Genomic DNA, 20,446 nt, shown 5'->3' with positions numbered 1-20,446 from the left:
TGCAGCCTTCCGAATTATGACGCCGTCCAATGAAAACAAAGGATAAGACAGTGCGCACATTTTCAAACTCAACTTTTGAATCTAGCCAGAAAGCTAACGTTATTCATCGAGTGAAAGGGACTTAATTTTTTTTATTTTATTATATATATATACATACAATGGCAGAGGAATCTGCTGTCAAAGTCTGTGTACGGGTTCGACCTCTGATAGAAAGGTGAGGCTATTTTCTGAACTTTTTAAATATAGCTAGCTGGCTTACTAGCTAACGTTAGTAAAGAATAAGCTAGCAATTGTGAGTAACGTTAGGGATCGTAACATTCGCTAGCTGGTTAGCTCTGGCAGATAGCTTATTAGTTAACATTAGATGAATAAGCTAACAAAGCCAACGTTGGATAATGTTATGGTTTATGTCATTTACATTGTATAATAACTGATACATTTGAGAAATTAACTTGCTAGTTAACGTTGCCTAGCTTTATCTGCGGATATCTGTCTTAACGTTCGTTATATTCGTCGTAGGGAGGAAACTGCTGCAGAAAGCGCCGAGCCAGTCAAGTTGTATTGGAAAACGGATAAGAAGACAATTTATCAGGTTGACGATGGAAATCTTACCAAGAACTTCAGTTTTGGTGAGCTTTCAAAAAGGCGAGGATGAATGCTGTCTGTCATACTGTGTCTGAACGTGCAGGCAATCACTTCTGTGTCTGATTTGTTTCCCTGACAGACCGTGTATTTAGTGCTGAAGAAACAACTCTGCAGCTGTACCAGGAACTTGCAAAGCCTCTTGTTGTCTCCACTGTTGAAGGTTATAATGGTAAAGGAGGGATTGTGAACAAGTGCAATACATTATCTTCTCAGATTATAGTATTTTGACCATAACTATTGTTATTTATTTTACCAGGTAAGTTAACTGGGAACACATTCTCGTTTACAGCAACGACCTGGGGAATAGTTACAGGGACGAGGAGGGGGATGAATGAGCCAATTGTAAGCTGGGGGTGATTAGGTGACGGTGATGGTATGAGGGTCAGCTTGGGATATTAGCCAGGACACCGGTGTTAACACCCCTACTCTTACTATAAGTGCCATGGGATCTTTAGTGACCACAGTCAGGACACCCGTTTAACGTCCCACCCGAAAGACGGCACCTTACACAGGATATATTTATTTTGACCTGAGGAAAGAGTGTCTCCTATTGGCCTTCCAACACCACTTCCAGCAGCATCTGGTCTCCCATCTAGGGACCAACCCTGCTTAGCTTCAGAAGCAAGCCAGCAGTGGTATGCTGCTGGCTATATGAACACTATTTAGTAACACTATAGTTGTATTTGAACTCTCTATTGGGTTAACTTGGTGTTGACATATATTAAGTGGCATACATTATTTTCTCAGGAACAATATTTGCTTATGGACAAACTTCATCTGGAAAGACTTTCACTATGATGGGGAGTTCTCTTACTCCAGGAGTTATACCCCTTGCCATGGAGGATGTCTTCCAGACTATAAAAAATGTGAGTAGTAGTAGATTGTTTATTTTCTATAATATGCACGTGTTTAGTGTTGTAAGTGGTTTGCTTTCATTTTTGCTTTAGTGTCCAAAAAAGGAGTTCCTCCTGAGGGTGTCGTACTTGGAGATCTACAATGAAACAGTGACAGATTTGCTCTGTGACAGTTGGAAAAGGAAACCTCTAGAGATCCGAGAGGGAAACAATGTAAGTTTGATGGATATATTGTAAGACAATATAACTGTTAGACGATAATAAAGATATGGCTGGGGTGTATTCATTACACTGATTCTTGTGAAAAATGTTTCTCAAAGTGAACGAAACAGGGATGGACCTATATAACCCATTCATAGACGCTAACTACCTTTTAGCGCCTATTGATGGCAGTATCTTCTGGCCGAGAGTTTTTTTTAAGAGTCCCAACGCTCTTTCTGAATGTCAAAACGCATCGTTTGCGGTACGGTTTTGGAAACATGAGGAACATGTCTTTCATATCAGCAAAAAAAAGGTTAAATTACTACACACAATTTTTATGGTTAGTGTTCCCACACGGCCATATCTCCATGTTACAGCGCTTGTTTATGGAAGACTGACAGAAGGCATAGGCGGTCACCTGTGCTAATTGGCAATCTAGTGTGCCCCGAACACCTGTGTAAGCGTAACAGAGGAGGAAGTATACTTCGTCAACTGGAGGCACACAGCATATGGATCTGTGCAAAACTGCTTCAGTAGGTGAATCTTTTTTATTTGAGAGATTGTTTCTTGCTGATATGAAAGATAAGGGGCATATCAGCATACATTTCGAAAACCGTTTGTAGCGACGTTTATTGATGTTTCCAAACATTAAAACACATCTTCATAATTGTAGTTCATCTCCAGAAAAGGGTTTTCAAGACCTAGAACCAACCCTAATTTATCCAATATAAACTCTTGTTTTAGTTGCAAAACAGAACGTTTTGCTACTTTGGACTAATGTTCACAACCCTGGTATTTTGAATGGTGGAATAAATGGTGACATGCCTGTCTTTGCAGAAAACTGTCTATGTAGCTGACCTAACTGAGGAACTGGTGACATCTCCTGAGCAAGCCCTTGCGTGGATTAGAAAAGGAGAAAGTAAAATACTCTACCTTATTTCAACCAGCATGCCAGACTAAGTATAGTCTATGTATTGCTTGAATAACATTCTGACACTATTCTATTTGATGTTAAATGTATCCGCTAGAGAATCGCCATTATGGAAAGACAAAAATGAACCAGCGAAGCAGTCGTTCGCACACAATTTTCCGCATGGTGAGACATTTTGTTATACATCACAATAGACAATGCATTTCTGGTATCTGTGCTGGAGATAATGCTGATGCTTTTTCTTAGATCTTGGAGAGTCGTGACAGGGGTGACTCTGCATCTGGTGAAAATTCAGACGGCGCCATTATTGTGTCCCATTTGGTAAGCTGCCACAGTCAAGTGTGTTTTGTGACCTCAGATATGGGTCCTCCATTTTGTATTTTTTTCTTACCAGTCTTCATTTTCATGTAGAATTTGGTTGACCTGGCTGGGGCTGAGCGAGCAAGTCAAACAGGTGCTGAAGGTAAGTGGTTTGATACCTGTGCTAATGTAACAACAGTGTGAAATATCGGAATCTGAACAACCTTCATTTGGTGGTCGATTTCAGTTGCTTGTGGTTTTTTGTGTGACTTTTGACATCTGATATTGTAGGTACACGTTTCAAAGAAGGATGTAATATAAATCGCAGCCTGTTCACCCTCGGTCAAGTGATCAAGAAACTGTCTGATGAAACCCAGAAGTAGGTGTTAGTTATTTATACTTTTTTTAGTTTAACTTATGCCATGTGTTTAATGTTCACTAATGTATTTTTATCCATACATTCAGGGGTTTCACTAACTACAGGGACAGTAAACTCACCCGTATTCTCCAAAATTCCTTGGGTGGAAATGCAAAAACTGTCATCATCTGCACCATCACCCCAGTTACTCTGGAAGAAACACTTAGCACTCTTCAAGTGGGTAACTTTCTTGTGTGTCAGACTTCCATATTAAAATATTTAAAAATACGGATTTAAGATCAGACAAATGTTACATTCTTATCTAATCAACTGCCCATCTCTATAATCTAGTTTGCTAGTGCAGCAAAGAACATGAAGAATGACCCGCATGTCACAGAGGTTTCTGATGACGGAGCCCTTCTGAGAAGATACAGAAATGAAATTGTGGACCTCAAGCGCAGACTTCATGAGGCAAGTCTACCTGTACCGGCTATTGGGGTTCTTTAGAAATGTTGCCGGCTCTCCTTCAAGTAGTTGTAAATTCAACGTTTTTATTTTTGTACACTGCCTTAGGTCTCATCCGTCACTCAAACAACCGCGACAGAGAAGGAGACTCTGTCCCAGATTTTGCAAGAGAAGGATCAGCTCCAAAGAGAACAAGAGGACAGGATTAAGAATTTAACCAAACTTCTAGTCACTTCGTCAAACTTCGTAACCATCAAAAAGGTAGACTTTTAGTGCCTTGCAGATAAGTATCTGATGCTTTATTTTAGTACTTTATTTTTTATGTTTAACCGTGTCTGTTTGTAAAGATGCCGAAACGTAGGGTTACGTGGGGTGGAAAACTGCCATCACCAGCCTTCCACCATGCGGGAGAGTCTGACCTAAGCTTTGCTGAGCCTTTTCTCAAAAAGAGAAAAGCTGATATGTCTGTCTTGACAGAGCAGAATGAAGGTAAGTACGCATTGGAAAAAATATACTTAATACCAATCTCAGTGATAGCTTTTACTCTGCTTTATACAGTATGCTATATTTTGCCATACTCAGTGCTTGACTTTGGCAGGAGCTCAATGGAGCGGAGTACCAGCACCTAAAATGTTCTACTGCTTGAGCTCTTATAGAATTTTAGATCAAAAGTATTGTGGAGCAGTCCTCCCGAGTGGCGCAGCGTTCTAAGGAAATGCATCACCGTGGCGTTACTACAGACCCAGGTTCATTCATGGGCTGTGCTACAACCGGCCATGGCTGGGAGTTCCATAGAATGGCGCACAATTGTCCCAGTGTCGTCTGGGTTAGGGGAGGGTTTTGCCGGGGGGTGGGTGGGTTTTTACTTGGCTCATCGCGCCCTAGTGACTCCTTGTGGCGGGCCGGGTGCCTGCAAGCTGACCAGGTCACCAGTTGAACAGTGTTTCCCCCGACACATTGGTGTGGCTGACTGGCGGGTGTTAAGGAGCGCGGGGGACGTTTCGGAGGACGCATGACTCCACCTTTGCCTCTCCCGAGCCTGTTGGGGACTTGCAACGCTCAGACAAGATCAAAATTGGGGAGAAAGGGGAGGTAAAATACAAAAAAATATATTGTGGAACTCCTGCACCTAAACAGTACCAGCACCCAAAAGTAGTACCGGAACCTATTTCAGTCTAAGTCAAGCACTGGCCGTACTGGTACATGAATCCTGATCAATTGCTTGTTTTTTTTGTTTGTGTATTCACAGATGGCGAGGAGTTCGATTCTACCTTTGACATGGAGATGAACCAGAGCAATATGACCGTGCGTGGTTTTGCAGAAAGGTGAACATGGACTATTGCCATTTTATCTTTACACATTCCTTACTGCTTGTTGTCCTTCATACTCATGTTCCTGCATTCTCTGCTTTTCTAGTGAATTTTTATCTCCAAACCAACTGAACAAATTGTCTGAGAAGGTGTCCTGTCTGGAGCTCCAGCTGGAAAATGAGACTCAGCAGAAGCAGGAGGCCATGGAGGAAATGGAGACATTTCAGAGGAGGGTTGTGGAACTGGAGAAGCAGCTAGAAGAAAAGTCACTAATGCCTGCTGATGCACAGTTGGAAAATGAGACTCAGCAGAACCAGAAAGCCATGGAGAAGGTTGCTACTTTCGAGATGAGGGTTGCTGAACTGGAGAAGCAGCTAGAAAAGTCTCAAATGCCTGCTGATGCACAGGAGCAGGTTGGTGATCACCAATTCCTTCTCACTGTTTTATTGTGCAGAATGTTGAATCCTTTAATCTAAATGCAAAAAATGTATAACTATCTTCTTTTTTTTTACAGATGAAAAGGGGATTTGAAGAGACCATTCAACTCTGTGAGACGTTGGTGTCTGAGAAGGTATATAGCTATTTTTATATATTTATTATTATTTTCCTTCTGAATACTCTCACCTCACCATGCTGTCTGTTGACAGGAAATGGTTTCTACTGAGCGTGATTATCTCAAGCAGGAGCTCAACATCCTAATGGAACAGACTGAAAACTTGAAGAAAGAAAAGGCTGCACTTCTTCAGGAGATGGAGGAGAAGAAAGAGATGGATGAGTTCAATTCTTTGGAAGAGGAGAGCAAAAGAGAATATGAGGTTATAGACTGCTGCATAGATTGCCTAGAGATGGCAAAAGTTATATAACCAACAGGTTGACCTTATTTCAATGTAGTAATTAAAATTGGAATGTACTATCTATGGTATAAGCCAATTGCAAGCCCATAAATATATCTTAGGGACTTATTAGAAGTCATTAAGATGACTAGCACTTCTGAAATGCTCCCTGGCTGGTTTGTAGCTTTGCACTCATTGGCTTTTATTAACTCTACAGAAAGAACTACTGAATGACATTTCCTCCTTAAAGAAGGCCATGGAGGCCTCGGGATGCAAATCTCAAGAGCTTGAGGTAAAACTACGAAATGTTTAGGCAGAAGCAAAAAGCTGCATCTAACAAGATTTATTGTATGTGGGTCTGTTTTGTCAATGAGTGCTGGGTTGCATGGCTGTTTGATTGATTTGCCAAATCTGATCCATCCCTAGGCTAATCTGGTGGCAATGTCTGAGGAGCTGAAAAAGAAAGGCGACTGGGCAGAGGAACTACAAAGATCGGTACATTAATTTTTGTTAATTGATTTGTTCTTGATGTGTTCACAATGGGTGATGTTGCAGCACCACCCTGGTGTAACATAGCCATCATACTTTTCTCTTAAGAGTGACGTTGACTTGGTCCAAGAAGTGAAGCAGCTGCGACGCTCTCTGGACGATGCTGAGGGGTTGAGCCGTGACACTAAGAAGGAGTGGGCCCACCTGCGCAGTGAAAATATCTCACTCAAAGAGAGGGCTGTAAGTTTCCCCTACTTCAGTGCCAATATGTCAGTTTGCAGCCTGTATTTAAATGCAAACTGCACTCCATAGATTGACCATTATCATGTTGTATTACCCCTAACTTTATGCTCTGGCCTTGCTTTCAGGTGACTCTAACTGCTGGCTTTGAGAGGATGGAAGCTCAGGTGAATGGCCTTCGCCATCAGTTGGAGACAGAAAAATCGAGCTTCAAAAAGATGCAGGTTGACCTTCAGAGGGAGTTACAGGGAGCCTTTGAGGAGAACACCAAGCTTACTACTCTTCTGGATGGAAAAGTTCCCAAAAGTTTGTAATGTTGGTTGTCTTTTGTATAGTATTTACTCTTCTCCAGCCTTTAATTTATTTGCCATGTAGTTATTGAATGACCTATCTAACATGGGGTGTCCTCTTTTTGTTTAGATCTCATAGACCGCATTGAACTTGAGAAAACAGTTGCTGACCTGAAGAAAGAGCTGGAGATGTCTCATGAAGATGAGAGAACCCTACAAGCTAAGATTGAGGATTTGAGTGCACTGCAGGATCTTCCAGATAAAGTCAACAGTTTGATGAAGCAGGTAAACCTGTTTGATACGATGTAGAACAGTTCCCCAAATGTTTATAATTTGGCCGCTCAAGTATTGTAAGAAGAAAAAATATATATATATATAGAAAATGTTGGACATAGAATATGGTAAAAACACCAGCAAATCATGTTCAACTGATTTTAATTTTGGAATTCTGTTCCAATGTATTCCCACACATAATAGTATGTGATCGTATACAAATGTTTTAAATGATTGTTTTGGTCTTCTTGCGGTCAATTTGTAGTCTACAAATTATGTTCCGGCCCCCTGACCATCCGCCCAAGAAAAAAATTGGTTGAAGATCCCTGACGTAGAGCAACAGAGACTTGTATTTTTTAAGAGAAGTCTTATCTTTTAATTAATGTCCTCTGGCTGTTCAGGTATGTGATCTCACGGAGGAGCTCTGTGCAGTCCAAAAAGAGAGAGACATGCTGTTGTCTGCTAAGGCCTGCAGTGAGGAGGAAGCTCATCAATTCAGAGAACATGTCCAGAGCTCCCAGGAGCAGCTAGTCAAACTTCAAGATGACCTGAGCAAAGCAGAGTTGAGGGAAAATGACCTAACCCAGCAGTGCACCGACATCACTGAGCAACTGGAGACTTTCCATAAGGACTTGGCGCGCTCCTCTCTGGAGAACAGTCAGCTTCTGACTACTGTGGAACAGTCCACCCTGAGAGTAAATTGGTCTTTAGTCCTTGTTAAATCACATGATCTTGAATGTGTTTGTTGAATCTTCTATAAGGCTGTCCTCCAACAATGTATTTTTTTATTTAGCTGAAGGAGAATGAACAGTATCGCGCATCAATTGAAGATCAATTGTGTGGAATGCAACAAGTCATGAAAGAGTTGGAGGAGAAGCTTGCTGACAGTGAATCATCCAAGGAAAAATATGACAATTTATCCCAGGAACACCAAGATCAGGTGCAGTGCCTCTCAAAACAACTAATTTCAGCCGTCTCCTTACAGTAGGTATTTACAATTTATTTGGTTAATTTGTATTTCAGATAAGGCAGCTGAGTGAGGAGGTGATACAGGTCCAGGCAGAACTAAAACGGCAACAGCATCTGAACTCAGAACAGCAGTCATGTACCCAACAAGATGATCAACATCAGCTACAAGTCAGTGTCTTTATACAAGTTATGGCCTGGGATCATTTTTAAATGGGAGATTTTAAATTGTTATCTTTCTCATTTGCACAGATACAGGAACTACGAGCTGCATTGGAGACCATGACAGAGGAAAGGAGCCAGTTGAACAGTGACTTGCAGCAAAATATGGAAATGGTGAGGCTATGTCCGTGTTTTTGTTCATCCAACCGCTGCGCTTTGATGGTGTAGCTAACTGTAAACAAAAACATGAAGTGTCAGTTATATTAATGTGATATTACTCTCTCCTCCTATAGGCTGCAGAGACTCAGGGACTTCTCCATTCCATCCAAGAGGAGCTCAGACAACAGAGACAAGTGAACGCTGACCTTGAGATCCAAAGTTTACAGAAGGAGTCTCTTCTAGAACAGCAGGTTAGTTTATTTGACTGTTTCATTTTAGTAGTATGTTTCTTCAATCGTTTTGTAAAAAAACAATTAGATCTTACCTTTTTTTTCTCCTCAAAGATGATGCAGCTGAGTGATGCACTTGAGTCTGGGCAAGCTGAGAGAGAGCATCTCCTGTTTGAGAAGACGGACAGCTCTCAGAATCATGCAGAGGAGTTGGAGAAGCTGCTCTCTACTGTGACCTCACTGACTGGAGAGAGAGACCAGCTCCAGGAGATACTGGAGGGAATCCGAGAGGAGAGGAACCAGCTCAAGAGAGACCTGGAGGACAAAGTGAGATGGTGGGTGATTGATCGATTAAATACACTATTTTGAAAATGCACACACTAATTGCAATCAGAAGCTTTTTATATTACAAGTTTACGTTTTATATTTTTGCAGATGATTGAAAACCAGGAGGAACTACGGGTGGCACTTGAAAAGATACACCATCAAGAGGAAAATATGAAACCTACGGAGACTGCAAATCTAGAGAGCTGCAAAGTCAGGTAAAATGTGCTTTTACTTGCACAACAAGATTTCATTGTCACAATCAATCGAAGTGTAGATTCTAATATGAATGCTAACCTACTCTTCAGATGAAGCAGCTGAAGGAGGAGCTTGAGTCTGTGCGAGCTGAGAGCGAGCGTCTCCTTGTTTGAGAAGACCGAACGCCTTCCGAATATGCAAGAGGAGTTGGAGAAGCTGCTCTCTACTGTGACCTCACTGACTGGAGAGAGAGACCAGCTCCAGGAGATACTGGAGGGAATCCGAGAGGAGAGGGACCAGCTCAAGAGAGACCTGGAGGACAATGTGGAGATGGTGAGTCTGAGTTACTTTTATATCTATTGAAATCCATACTTTCTACTTTTATCATATTTTGTGTATCCACGTGGATTGACAGAATACATGTATTTGTTCGACAGCAACATCTGAACTCTGCACACCAGCCCCATAGAGAACATCAGGAGACTGACCTACGTTTGCAGGTAAGTCATTGTTTATACACTGAGTGCACAAAACATTAAGAACACCTCTTTTCATGACATAGCTTTCACCTGGTTAGTCTATGATCCCTTATTGATGTCACTTGTTAAGTCCACTTCAATCTGTGTAGATGAAGGGGAGGAGACCGGTTAAAGAAGGATTTTTAAGCCTTGAGACAAGGATTGTGTATGTGTGCCATTGAGAGTGAATGGCATGACAAAATATTTAAGAACTACAACGCTGCTGCGTTTTTCAAGCACAACAGTTTTCCGTGTGTCAAGAATGGTCCACCACCTAAAGGACATCTAGCCAACTTGACACATCTGTGGGAAGCATTGGAGTCAACATGGGCCAGCATCCCTATGGAACGCTTTCGATACATTGTAGAGTCCATGCCCCGACGAATTGATGCTGTTCTGAGGGCCCAAATGGCGGTGGGTGACACAATTCAATATTAGGAAGATGTTCTTAATGTTTTGTACACTGTGTATATTCGGGTGATGCCGAACACCATGGTTCAACTGTATTTGTTAATTATTGCTTTACATTGTTGCCGATAGATGCAACTAGAGGCAGTGAAGGAGTTAGAGGAGCGACTGGAAGCTGTTAAAGAGGAGCGGAGCCAGCTGAAGACTGACCTTCAGGACAATGTAGAGATGGTGCTGAAATATTATACACTGCATTAATTCATAAGAGACGTGAGATTGAAATGTGCTTGTTGCATAAAGATTTGAATCAGTAATCTGCTCTTACTCTACTTTTTGAAATGTGTGCATGTTAATGCAATTAATTTTTTAACCATTGTTTTAGATGATTGAGAATCAAGAGGAACTAAGGGGGGCTCAAGAGAAGATCAAATCGCTACAGGGGAAAATCCAACAACTTCAGACTCAGAATGCAGATGTTGAGACAAGGTTGAACAACATAGATGTTCCAGAGAATACGTCCTGTCTAGGAGAGCTGCAAAACCAGGTGAGGTTCTTAGTCAGTTGTCGCCACGATGCACTACCTAAATGCAACCAATGTGCAGGTTGAAGATATTTTTTATCTCCAAAACCATTCCCAAAGATAAGGCAGCTGAATAAGGAGCTAAAGTCTGTGCAAGATGAGAGAGAGTGTCTCCTGTCTGAGAAGACAGACAGCTCTCAGTATCATGCAGAGGAGTTGGAGAAGCTGTTCTCTACTGTGACCTCACTGACTGGTGAGAGAGACCAGCTCCAGGAGATACTGGAGGGAGTCCGAGAGGAGAGGAACCAGCTCAAGAGAGACCTGGAGGACAATGTGGAGATGGTGAGTCTTGACTTAAATTCTACAATCACATTGTTGATTTTATTACTTATTTGACCCATGAATATGTTATATCTTCAAACCAGTCCATCAAATTCCAGGAGGAGTTGAAACAGCAGCGACATCTGAACTCAGAGCAACAGACTGAGAGGGAACATCAAGAGGCTCAACTTCAGCAGCAAGTTAGTCTCTGTCATGATTTTATATGGTGATGTTAGAATATTGTTGAAACACTGGATAAGTTTCATTTGTATTTAAATGTTTAACTTTTGTACAGCTACAGCAGCTAGGAGAGAACTGGAAACCATGACACAGGAGCGGTGTCAGTTGAAGGTGACCTGCAGGAAAATCTGGAGATGGTGAGGCCATGGCCAAATGTTTTCCACTTAACCAATCCTCTGACTTTGAAGTGTGCTCCAAGTCTAACAGTTAGCTTTATTCTAGGCTGCAGAGACTCAGGGACTTCTCCATTCCATCCAAGAGGAGCTCAGACAACAGAGACAAGTGAACTCTGACCTTGAGAGCCAAAGTTTACAGAAGGAGTCTCTTCGAACAGCAGGTTAATAGCCTTTTTCCTTTTTGACATGTAGCCTCTTCAGCTCACATGCATATTGATGAAACATTTCACCTGTTTCCCCCCTGATAAAGACTAAGCCAGCTGAATGAGGAGCTTGAGTCTGTGCGAGCTGAGAGAGAGCGTCTCCTGTCTGAGAAGACAGACAGCTCTCAGAATCATGCAGAGGAGTTGGAGAAGCTGCGCTCTACTGTGACCTCACTGACTGAAGAGCGAGACCAGCTGCAGGAGATACTGGAGGAGTCCGAGGGAGAGGAACCAGCTCAAGAGAGACCTGGAGGACAATGTGGAGATGGTGAGTGATAGATTACACAGAATGTTTAACAATGCGCACACTAATTGCAATCAGAAGCTTTTTATATTACAAGTTACGTTTTATATTTTGCAGATGATTGAAAACCAGGAGGAACTACGGGTGGCACTTGAAAAGATACACCATCAAGAGGAAAATATGAAACCTACGGAGACTGCAAATCTAGAGAGCTGCAAAGTCAGGTAAAATGTGCTTTTACTTGCACAACAGATTTCATTGTCACATCAATCGAAGTGTAGATTCTAATATGAATGCTAACCTACTCTTCAGATGAAGCAGCTGAAGGAGGAGCTTGAGTCTGTGCGAGCTGAGCGTGTGCTTCTCCTGTCTGAGAAGACAGAAGCTCTCAGAATCATGCAGAGGAGTTGGAGAAGCTGCTCTCTACTGTGACCTCACTGACTGGAGAGAGAGACCAGCTCCAGGGATACTGGAGGGAATCCGAGAGGAGAGAACCAGCTCAAGAGAGACCTGGAGGACAATGTGGAGATGGTGAGTCTTGACTTAAATTCTACAATCACATTGTTGATTTTATTACTTATTTGACCCATGAATATGTATATCTTCAAACCAGTCCATCAAATTCCAGGAGGAGTTGAAACAGCAGCGACATCTGAACTCAGAGCAACAGACTGAGAGGGAACATCAAGAGGCTCAACTTCAGCAGCAAGTTAGTCTCTGTCAATAATTTCATATGGTGGTGATAGAATATTTTTCAAACACTGGATAATTTTCATTTGTATTTAAATGTTTAACTTTTATACAGCTACAGCAGCTAGGAGAGGAACTGGAAACCATGACACAGGAGCGGTGTCAGTTGAAGGGTGACCTGCAGGAAAATCTGGAGATGGTGAGGCCATGGCCAAATGTTTTCCACTTAACCAATCCTCTGACTTTGAAGTGTGCTCCAAGTCTACACGTTAGCTTTATTCTAGGCTGCAGAGACTCAGGACTTCTCCATTCCATCCAAGAGGAGCTCAGACAACAGAGACAAGTGAACTCTGACCTTGAGAGCCAAAGTTTACAGAAGGAGTCTCTTCTAGAACAGCAGGTTAATAGCCTTTTTCCCTTTTTGACATGTAGCTTCTTCAGCTCACATGCATATTGATGAAACATTTCACCTGTTTCCCCCCTGATAAAGACTAAGCAGCTGAATGAGGAGCTTGAGTCTGTGCGAGCTGAGAGAGAGCGTCTCCTGTCTGAGAAGACGGACAGCTCTCAGAATCATGCAGGGCAGTTGGAGAAGCTGCTCTCTACTGTGACCTCACTGACTGGAGAGAGAGACAAGCTCCAGGAGATACTGGAGGGAGACCGAGAGGAGAGGAACCAGCTCAAGAGAGACCTGGAGGACAATGTGGAGATGGTGAGTGACTTAAATTCTCTAATTTTTCTCAAGAAGTCAACATAATTTATTTGACCCCTGAATGGGATTTCTTTGAACCAGTCCTTCAAAGTCCAGGAGGAACAACAAACAGCCCATGTCAGTAAAAGCCTCTACTCATCCAGGTGATGGTGTCTTATAGTTGCTTGTTTACTGTTTTGTCACATTTTGTTCAGATGCAGCAGCTACAGGAAGAAGGCACACACATGAGAGATGAGAGGTCCCAGATTCAGGGAGACCTGCAGGAAAATATGGAGATGGTGAGTCAGAATTATTTATAGGACTATTAGTTTTAAAATGTGCATTTTTATAGATAGAATTTTAAAAAGCGTAATCTCGCCCCAGGTCATACAAGTCCAGAGGACATTAGAACAGCAGCAACGTCTGAACTCACAACAGCAGGCTGAGAGCGAACAACAAGAGGCCAAACTGAAACAACAAGTGAGACGTAGTTAAACTATATTAACTCAGCAAAAACAGAAACTACGCTGTCTTTCAAAGATAGTTTATGAAAGATGGAAGGAGCCATCTGAAGAACAACCTTGAGTACAGTATAGACATGGTGAGAGTCTGTATGACTGTTCTGAACTCGGAAGCAGATTCATAACGTGAGTCAGGAACCAAGCTTGAATGAGGTTTTGGTACATGTGGTTTTGGCTAAAATGGCTTTAAATGTTTACTTTGCATTTCCCTCAGATGAAGCAGCTGGAGGAGGAATGTAAAGGTTTCAAAGAAGGACAGTTTCACTTCAAAGTCGAAGCAGACACCTCACACAAGGTTTGTTTTTCATTGTATTGGATAAAAAGTAATTCCTTCTGCTCTGTCTGAAATTGCTGTGGCATTTTTCAAATTAACTTCCCCCCCCCATTCCAGATGCTTAGTGACGCGAACGCAACCATCTCCATATTGACAGAGCAGATCAATAACCTGGAGCAGAGCACCAGCTGTTGTACCACCAGGGCAGGAGAGGGACTGTGCTCCAGACTCGAAGCTTCAATGCAGAAGCTCCAGGTGGGCTAGAACTTGATTTTATACTGAACAAAAAATGTAAACGCAACAATTTCAAAGATTTCACTGAGTTGCAGTTCACCTAAGAGAATCAGTCAGTTTAAATAAATTAAGCTCTAATCTGTGGATTTCACATGACTGGGAATACAGACATGCATCTGCTGGTCACAGAAACCTTAAAAAAAAAAAGATATATATAAGTAGTGGCGTGGCTCAGAAAACCAGTCAGTATCTGGTGTGACCACTATTTGCCTCATGCAGCGCGACACATCTCCTTCGCAAAGAGTTGATAAGGCTTTTGATTGTGGCCTGTGGAATGTTGTCCCACTCCTCTTCAATGGCTGTGCGAAGTTGCTGGATATTGACTGGAACACACTGTTGTACACTTCGATCCAGAACATCTCAAACATGCTCAATGGGTGACATGTCTGGTGAGTAAGCAGGCCATGAAAGAACTGGGACATTTTCAGGTTTCAGGAATTGTGTACAGATCCTTGCGACATGGGGCCGTGCATTATCATGCTGAAACGTGAGGTGATGGCGGCGGATGAATAGCACGGCAATGGGCCTCAGGATCTCATCACGGTATCTCTGTGCATTCAAATTGCCATTGATATAATCCAATTGTGTTTTATCTGTAGCTTATTCTTGCCCGTACCATCACCCCACCACCACGATGGGGCACTCTGTCTGTTCACAACTTTGACATCAGCGAATTGCTCGACCACACGACGCCATACACATGGTCTGCGGTTGTGAGGCCGGCTGGACATACTGGCAATTTCTCAAAAAAGACGGAGGCAGCTTATGGTAGAGAAATTAACATTAAATTCTCTGGCAACTGCTCTGGTGGATATTACTGCAGTCAGCATGCCAATTGCACGCTCCCTCATCTGTGACCTTGTGTGACAAAACTGCACATTTTAGTGGGCTTTTATTGTCCCCAGCACAAAGTGCACCTGTGTATTGATCATGCTGTTTAATCAGCTTCTTGATATGCCACACCTATCAGATGGTTGGATTATCTTGGCAAAGGAGAAATGCTCATTAGCAGGGACGTAAACAAATTTGTGCATGAAATAATACATTTTTTGTGCATCTGGAACATGGAACCAACCCTTTGCGTTTTTTATATTTTTGTTCCGTGTAGATTTCAAAATCTTTACAAATGCTTCATTCGATGGCAGCATAATAAAAGCAATTATTCTATCCCATTGCAGGTGTCCCTCGTGAGGATCCAGCTTGTTATCAATGGTGCTTCTAAGCCTGGACATGGGCCCCTGGTCGATGTCACACAAGTTGAAGAAGTCATGATACTGAAACTGTTGCCCCTTCTTCCAAAGCCCACAAAAAAGATCTATAGCAATATCAATAGATCTACTGTCCAGATCACTAACGCAGTGTGGGATACAAAGGTACGAATAATCACATGTTTGTCATAGTTGCTATTTAAAGTTCAACTGCAATAGTAAACAGTTTTTGCTAAATTGAGTGAAATCATTTTAGGTGCTGCTGAAGCTGTGTGCCAAGGATTACAAAACCCACGTTGAAGCCCTGGTTCAGAATGACTTGGCTGTATTTGAGGAGAGGAGACTCCAGGACCTGCTCCTCTGTAGAGCCCAGGCACCCAGTCACTCAGTCAAGGTGGTTGAGAATGACCTCCTTGGAGTCTGGGATGAGAGACTGTCAGAGCTGTTGGACAGGAGAGAAGGTTACCTCCAGGTGGGTGGGCCTCACATTACTGCATAGTTGGGTTTTGTCTGTAAAATGAAACAAATTATATCTTTATATTGTATGTTGTGAAACTAATCGTCTTGTATCATGTTATAAGAAAATGAACAGTGTTTTGAAGAAGCTTGAGGAGAGCCTGGCTGCTCACCCAGCGGCAGTGTCAGAGGAGCTGAGGGTGCGAGAGAGGAGCAACGAGAAGCTGAATGCTCTATGCATGGTCCACTCACCGGACTCAGCAGCAGTGGAGAACTTCCTGGAGCGAGAGCTGGCCCGGCGCTCTGCTTTGGCACAGGCCAACACACTGGCTCTCCAGGTACGGTAGTTAACCCCATCAATATTCTCCAGTCTTAGTTACCACATACAGAATGTCAATTGTATCGCTGAGGTTGATCATGGTTTGTCTGAATGGTTTTTCCTCTTGCCTTGCAGGGATTGCGAGATGAGCGATGTGGTTTGCTCAAAGAGCTAGGCGTGGTCCGAGCACAGGCTGACAGTCAGCTGAAAGAAGAGAGGAGTAAGACCTCTACTCTACTGCAGATACTGGAGCGTGCCTCCGTCAAGACTGAAGCTGACCTGCTGAGGGACAACCAGCAACTTGCCCTGCAACGTCAGCAGTTGGATGGAGAAATCAAGGTACCATTTTAACTACTTTTCAATCTCATGGATGATTTCCATTTTTCTAAGTGAACCTATGATTAGTTTACATTTACATTTAAGTCATTTAGCAGACGCTCTTATCCAGAGCGACTTACAAAGTTTACAACAGGTATGTTTTGTGTTTGCAGGAAATGCAGATGAGAGTTGAGCAGCTGGAAGAGGACCAGATCAAAGCTGCTGATAGCGTCTCAAACCACAAACAAGCCACCCAGCTACTACAAACTGAGCTTCAGGATGCTTGTGCACAAGTCAAGGACAGGGAGGGCTCTATTCAAATCCTAAAAGAGAAACTCAGAGAGACGGAAGTAAGGTTTGGCGCAAGGTGGAATTTCACCCCTGAGCTTTTATTTGTATTTTATGTGGGGTGTGTTCAATACTGTATAAAGTTGTTTTATTTTTGGGGTATAGGTTCTGGCTAAGAGAAGAGCATCACCTAGTGCTCTTGAGCTTGAAGAGCTGAATGCTAAAGTTTTGAAAATGGAGTTGGAGATGACTGCATCATCCTCTAAACACCAAGAAGAGTAGGGCCTAATTTCTTTAATCATGCCCTCCTATGTCATAGAAATTTGTATTCTTTCTTTGTTTGTCTGATTTGTACCACTGCTGAATTTGAGTATCTCTCCCGGAGTCATTGGAAAAGATGCATGTTTAGGACGTTCTGCATTTTCCCCCTCAGGTTACTCAGGATGACGACGGTCCTGAACCACAAGGAGGACGCTCTGAGGACGCTGAAGGAGACTCTGAGAAGATCACAACAGGAGGGAGAAAAGTCATGTAAATCTATTCATAGAATTTGAGATTACCCCAAAACAGCAAGTTAATATTTAGATGACCCCTAATTTGAGATGTTTAATTCTATTGCAGTCAATGAGGGACAGGATCTGCATGCCAGACTGATAACCGCCAGAGGACGCACAGTCCAAAGCAACATTCTCCTTGAAAAGAACAAACTTGAGGAGGAACTGAAAAGGCTACAGAGCAAAATTTCTGAATTGGAGAGGTGGATATGGATCTGTAAGATTACTGTAATGCTTTGGCTGTTCTTGCGAGCTCATATCACTGACCTCTGCTGTTTTGTCTCTGTTTTGACAGCCTTGTGTCCACTCAGCAAGGAGAGATCACAAAGTGGAAGGCTAGAGCAATTAAGCTGAAGGAGAAGAAGAGGGACGTGGTAGACAAGCCTCTGTCTCCATGTACTCCTACAAAACACCGCCTTCCCATGAATTCTGAGCAGTTCCTCAACTCTCCCAAGAGGTTCCTCAACTCTCCCAAGAAGTTAATTGACTCTCCCAAGAAGTTCCTAGACTCTCCCAAGAGCAAGTTCTTCGATGTCCGTCCAGGCTCTGAATCCATGTCGATCAACTGTCCCAAGCAGTTTTTTGATAACTCCAACCTTGGAACCATTCAAGGTAACTACGTTCAAATTTACTTGACTTTACCTTACAATTTCAGTTTGTATCCAGTCACCAAACAGCAGTTGGCCTTAATGAAATGACATGTTTTACCAGAGGTTGCGGGTATTCCCATATCAGAAATTGAGGCTGCTGGAAGTGCAGAAGAGGGTAATTGGTGTAATCTGAGTGTTTGTGATAAAAGTGTTATTGCTAATTGGAGCACAAACACCTCATCTGGCTGTTAATGTCACTTGTCACATACTGGTGTAATGGAGTGAGGTATAAGGGTTGGTAACAAAATTGTGATAACACTTCATCACTGTTACTAACGTTAACGCTATCTTTGGTATTTTAACCTATACCAGGCTTGCTTTGGTTCTGCATTGTTTTTTATTTCGTATTGTTTTGGCTGATTTGGTCTTATCTTTTCAGATGCAAGTGTGGATAAAAAGGACGAATGGTGGCCTCTGTCACCAAAGCAATCTGATGTATGCAAACAACAGTAAATGTTTTACCTAATTGTACTAATCATTGTCTATATTTCAACGTTGGAAATATTTTCATTGTTTTCAATTGTATTTGTCAGTCAATTTTAGCTTTGATCAATTTGATTAAATGTTTTATTGTTTAAAATAAAGAGCTGTTTCTTGAATAAGACTCAACTCAACCAGCTTTCTTTTTTGTAATATGACTTGCAGTTTCAAATGTTCTGATATAACAGCAGATGGCATGCTTGCACCATTTTGTTTAAGATTGTCCATGTTTTGACAATGGAGGATTTGAAACGTTCTCTATGCAAGGTGGTCTTGATGTTCAGTTTCTTCCATTTAATAATTTTCAGACTATTTTGAACTAAAGATTGCAGTTTTTGATTGAGGAGATTGTCCATTCATGACTCATCATTGTAAGAGCTTTCTAAATCCACACAGTTTGAAAATTTAAACTGATATCCCTTTTGACAATTCCAGAGATGGAGGATCACTAGGGTAATTACTGGAGTAGTTCAGGATTTTTCCACTTTATGTTAGATGGTTCTTCACCCTGAAAGTAGTCTATGGGCCAGGGGAAACTAATCCATGGTTCGGTTCTTTAAACAGCCACGACAACTTCTGCTGACTTTAGCCACCACAAGATAGTTTTTATTTACATGCACCTAGGTTACAGCTAACCAAATATTGAGTTGATTTTAGGTGATTTGCTTAGTGCCCATAGAAAGTCTGCACCTCGAACTTAAAAAAATATAAATAAATCTGCCTTAATTAAATCTATAAAGGGATTAAATTGTTTTTTCCTACAGATCTACACAACCTACCTACATTTTCAAAGTGAAGGAAAGTTATAATGTTCCAAATTAACAAAATAAACACTGAAATATCATAATTGGATAAGAGTTTATTCTTGGTGAACGCACCTTCTGCAGCCATTTCAGCTGTGAGTCATTTGCATTAAGATTCTACCAACTTCGCACAACTCTTAGGGCAACAGCCATTGTTTTTGTCAATTTCTCCAATATGGTTGGAGATTGTTGATGGATAGTAATATTTAAACCTTAGCCACATTTTTTGTGGGTCAACTTTTATTTCACTACATTCCTGAAGAAAAGATGTGCTTTTTACTCTGACAACCAGAAGTACTCGTTACATTTTGAATGCTTAGCAGGACAGGAAAATAGTCCAAATCACGCACTTATCAAGAGAACCTCCCTAATGCGTCTGATCTGGCGGACTCACTAAACATATGCTTCGTTTGTAAATGTCGACGTGCGTCCCTGGCTACCCATACGTTTTAAAAACGAGAATTATGGTCTTTTCTTATTAATAAATGGAATTTTGACTGACATTTTAACTTTGTTTTTTAAAATGTAACCTTTTAACTATACAAGTGAATTAGGATCAAATTCTTATTTACAATGACTGCCTACCAAGAGGCACTTAAGTACTATTTAAAACCAAATACTTTCAGACTTAAACTCAGCCAGTAAAATATTACTTGATTTATTCTCATTTTCTATTAAGGTGTCTTTTACATTTACTGAACTATGACAATTGGGTACTTTTTCCACCACTGGTTGGTGGCACCTTAATTGAGGGGCTCGTGGTAATGGCTGGAGTGGAATGACATCAAACACATGGTTTACATCTGTTTGATGCCATTCCATTTGCTAAATTCCAGCCATTATTATGAGCCGTCCTCCCTTCAGCCGCCTTGTGTGCTAGGAACACTCAACACCTCTTGGAAATCCATTCTGTCTTCTGCATTTTCTTTTTTGTAATTGTCCTGCAGAAAAATAAACCCTATCCCAGTTTTAGGAGGAATACCCGAGTCACTGAAAATGTGGAGTAGATCTGTAGGGAAAATCTAGATCATTTAATCCCTTT

At 41.8% G+C, this 20,446-nt stretch overlaps 1 protein-coding gene across 1 annotated transcript; it reads left to right on the top strand.

The window, feature by feature from the left end:
- Positions 1-66: 66 nt before the first annotated feature.
- Positions 67-18,725, top strand: cenpe (centromere protein E). The gene is made up of 51 exons (XM_070436962.1): positions 67-214; positions 520-629; positions 725-814; positions 1,393-1,511; positions 1,593-1,712; positions 2,538-2,619; positions 2,729-2,796; positions 2,878-2,952; positions 3,043-3,094; positions 3,223-3,310; positions 3,397-3,526; positions 3,641-3,760; positions 3,863-4,015; positions 4,102-4,243; positions 5,004-5,079; positions 5,171-5,477; positions 5,579-5,635; positions 5,712-5,879; positions 6,115-6,189; positions 6,324-6,392; positions 6,495-6,626; positions 6,755-6,932; positions 7,047-7,201; positions 7,591-7,884; positions 7,983-8,129; positions 8,213-8,326; positions 8,408-8,491; positions 8,611-8,727; positions 8,821-9,033; positions 9,666-9,728; positions 10,287-10,385; positions 10,537-10,698; positions 10,795-11,016; positions 11,100-11,195; positions 12,664-12,747; positions 13,039-13,260; positions 13,455-13,538; positions 13,624-13,719; positions 13,975-14,055; positions 14,152-14,289; positions 15,507-15,701; positions 15,793-16,008; positions 16,118-16,330; positions 16,447-16,650; positions 16,803-16,979; positions 17,083-17,195; positions 17,351-17,448; positions 17,539-17,674; positions 17,767-18,083; positions 18,183-18,236; positions 18,501-18,725. Exons 1-51 carry the CDS (start codon positions 159-161, stop codon positions 18,572-18,574), a joined length of 6,735 nt encoding a protein of 2,244 aa, XP_070293063.1. The 5' UTR covers positions 67-158; the 3' UTR covers positions 18,575-18,725.
- The last annotated feature ends 1,721 nt before the right edge of the window (positions 18,726-20,446 follow it).

Source organism: Salvelinus sp. IW2-2015, linkage group LG33 (assembly GCF_002910315.2).
Source record: "Salvelinus sp. IW2-2015 linkage group LG33, ASM291031v2, whole genome shotgun sequence".
NCBI lineage: Eukaryota > Metazoa > Chordata > Actinopteri > Salmoniformes > Salmonidae > Salvelinus > Salvelinus sp. IW2-2015.
The sequence above is the reverse complement of the archived record's forward strand: the minus strand, read 5'-3'. Positions and strand labels throughout refer to the sequence as shown.

Coding starts and splice junctions, on each gene's coding strand:
- cenpe (XM_070436962.1), top strand. CDS start 159: ATGGCAGAGGAATCTGCTGTCAAAGTCTGTGTACGGGTTCGACCTCTG. Junction 3,095..3,222: donor AAGTCAAACAGGTGCTGAAG/GTAAGTGGTTTG, acceptor CTGATATTGTAG/GTACACGTTTCAAAGAAGGA. Junction 16,331..16,446: donor CCAACACACTGGCTCTCCAG/GTACGGTAGTTA, acceptor CTTGCCTTGCAG/GGATTGCGAGATGAGCGATG.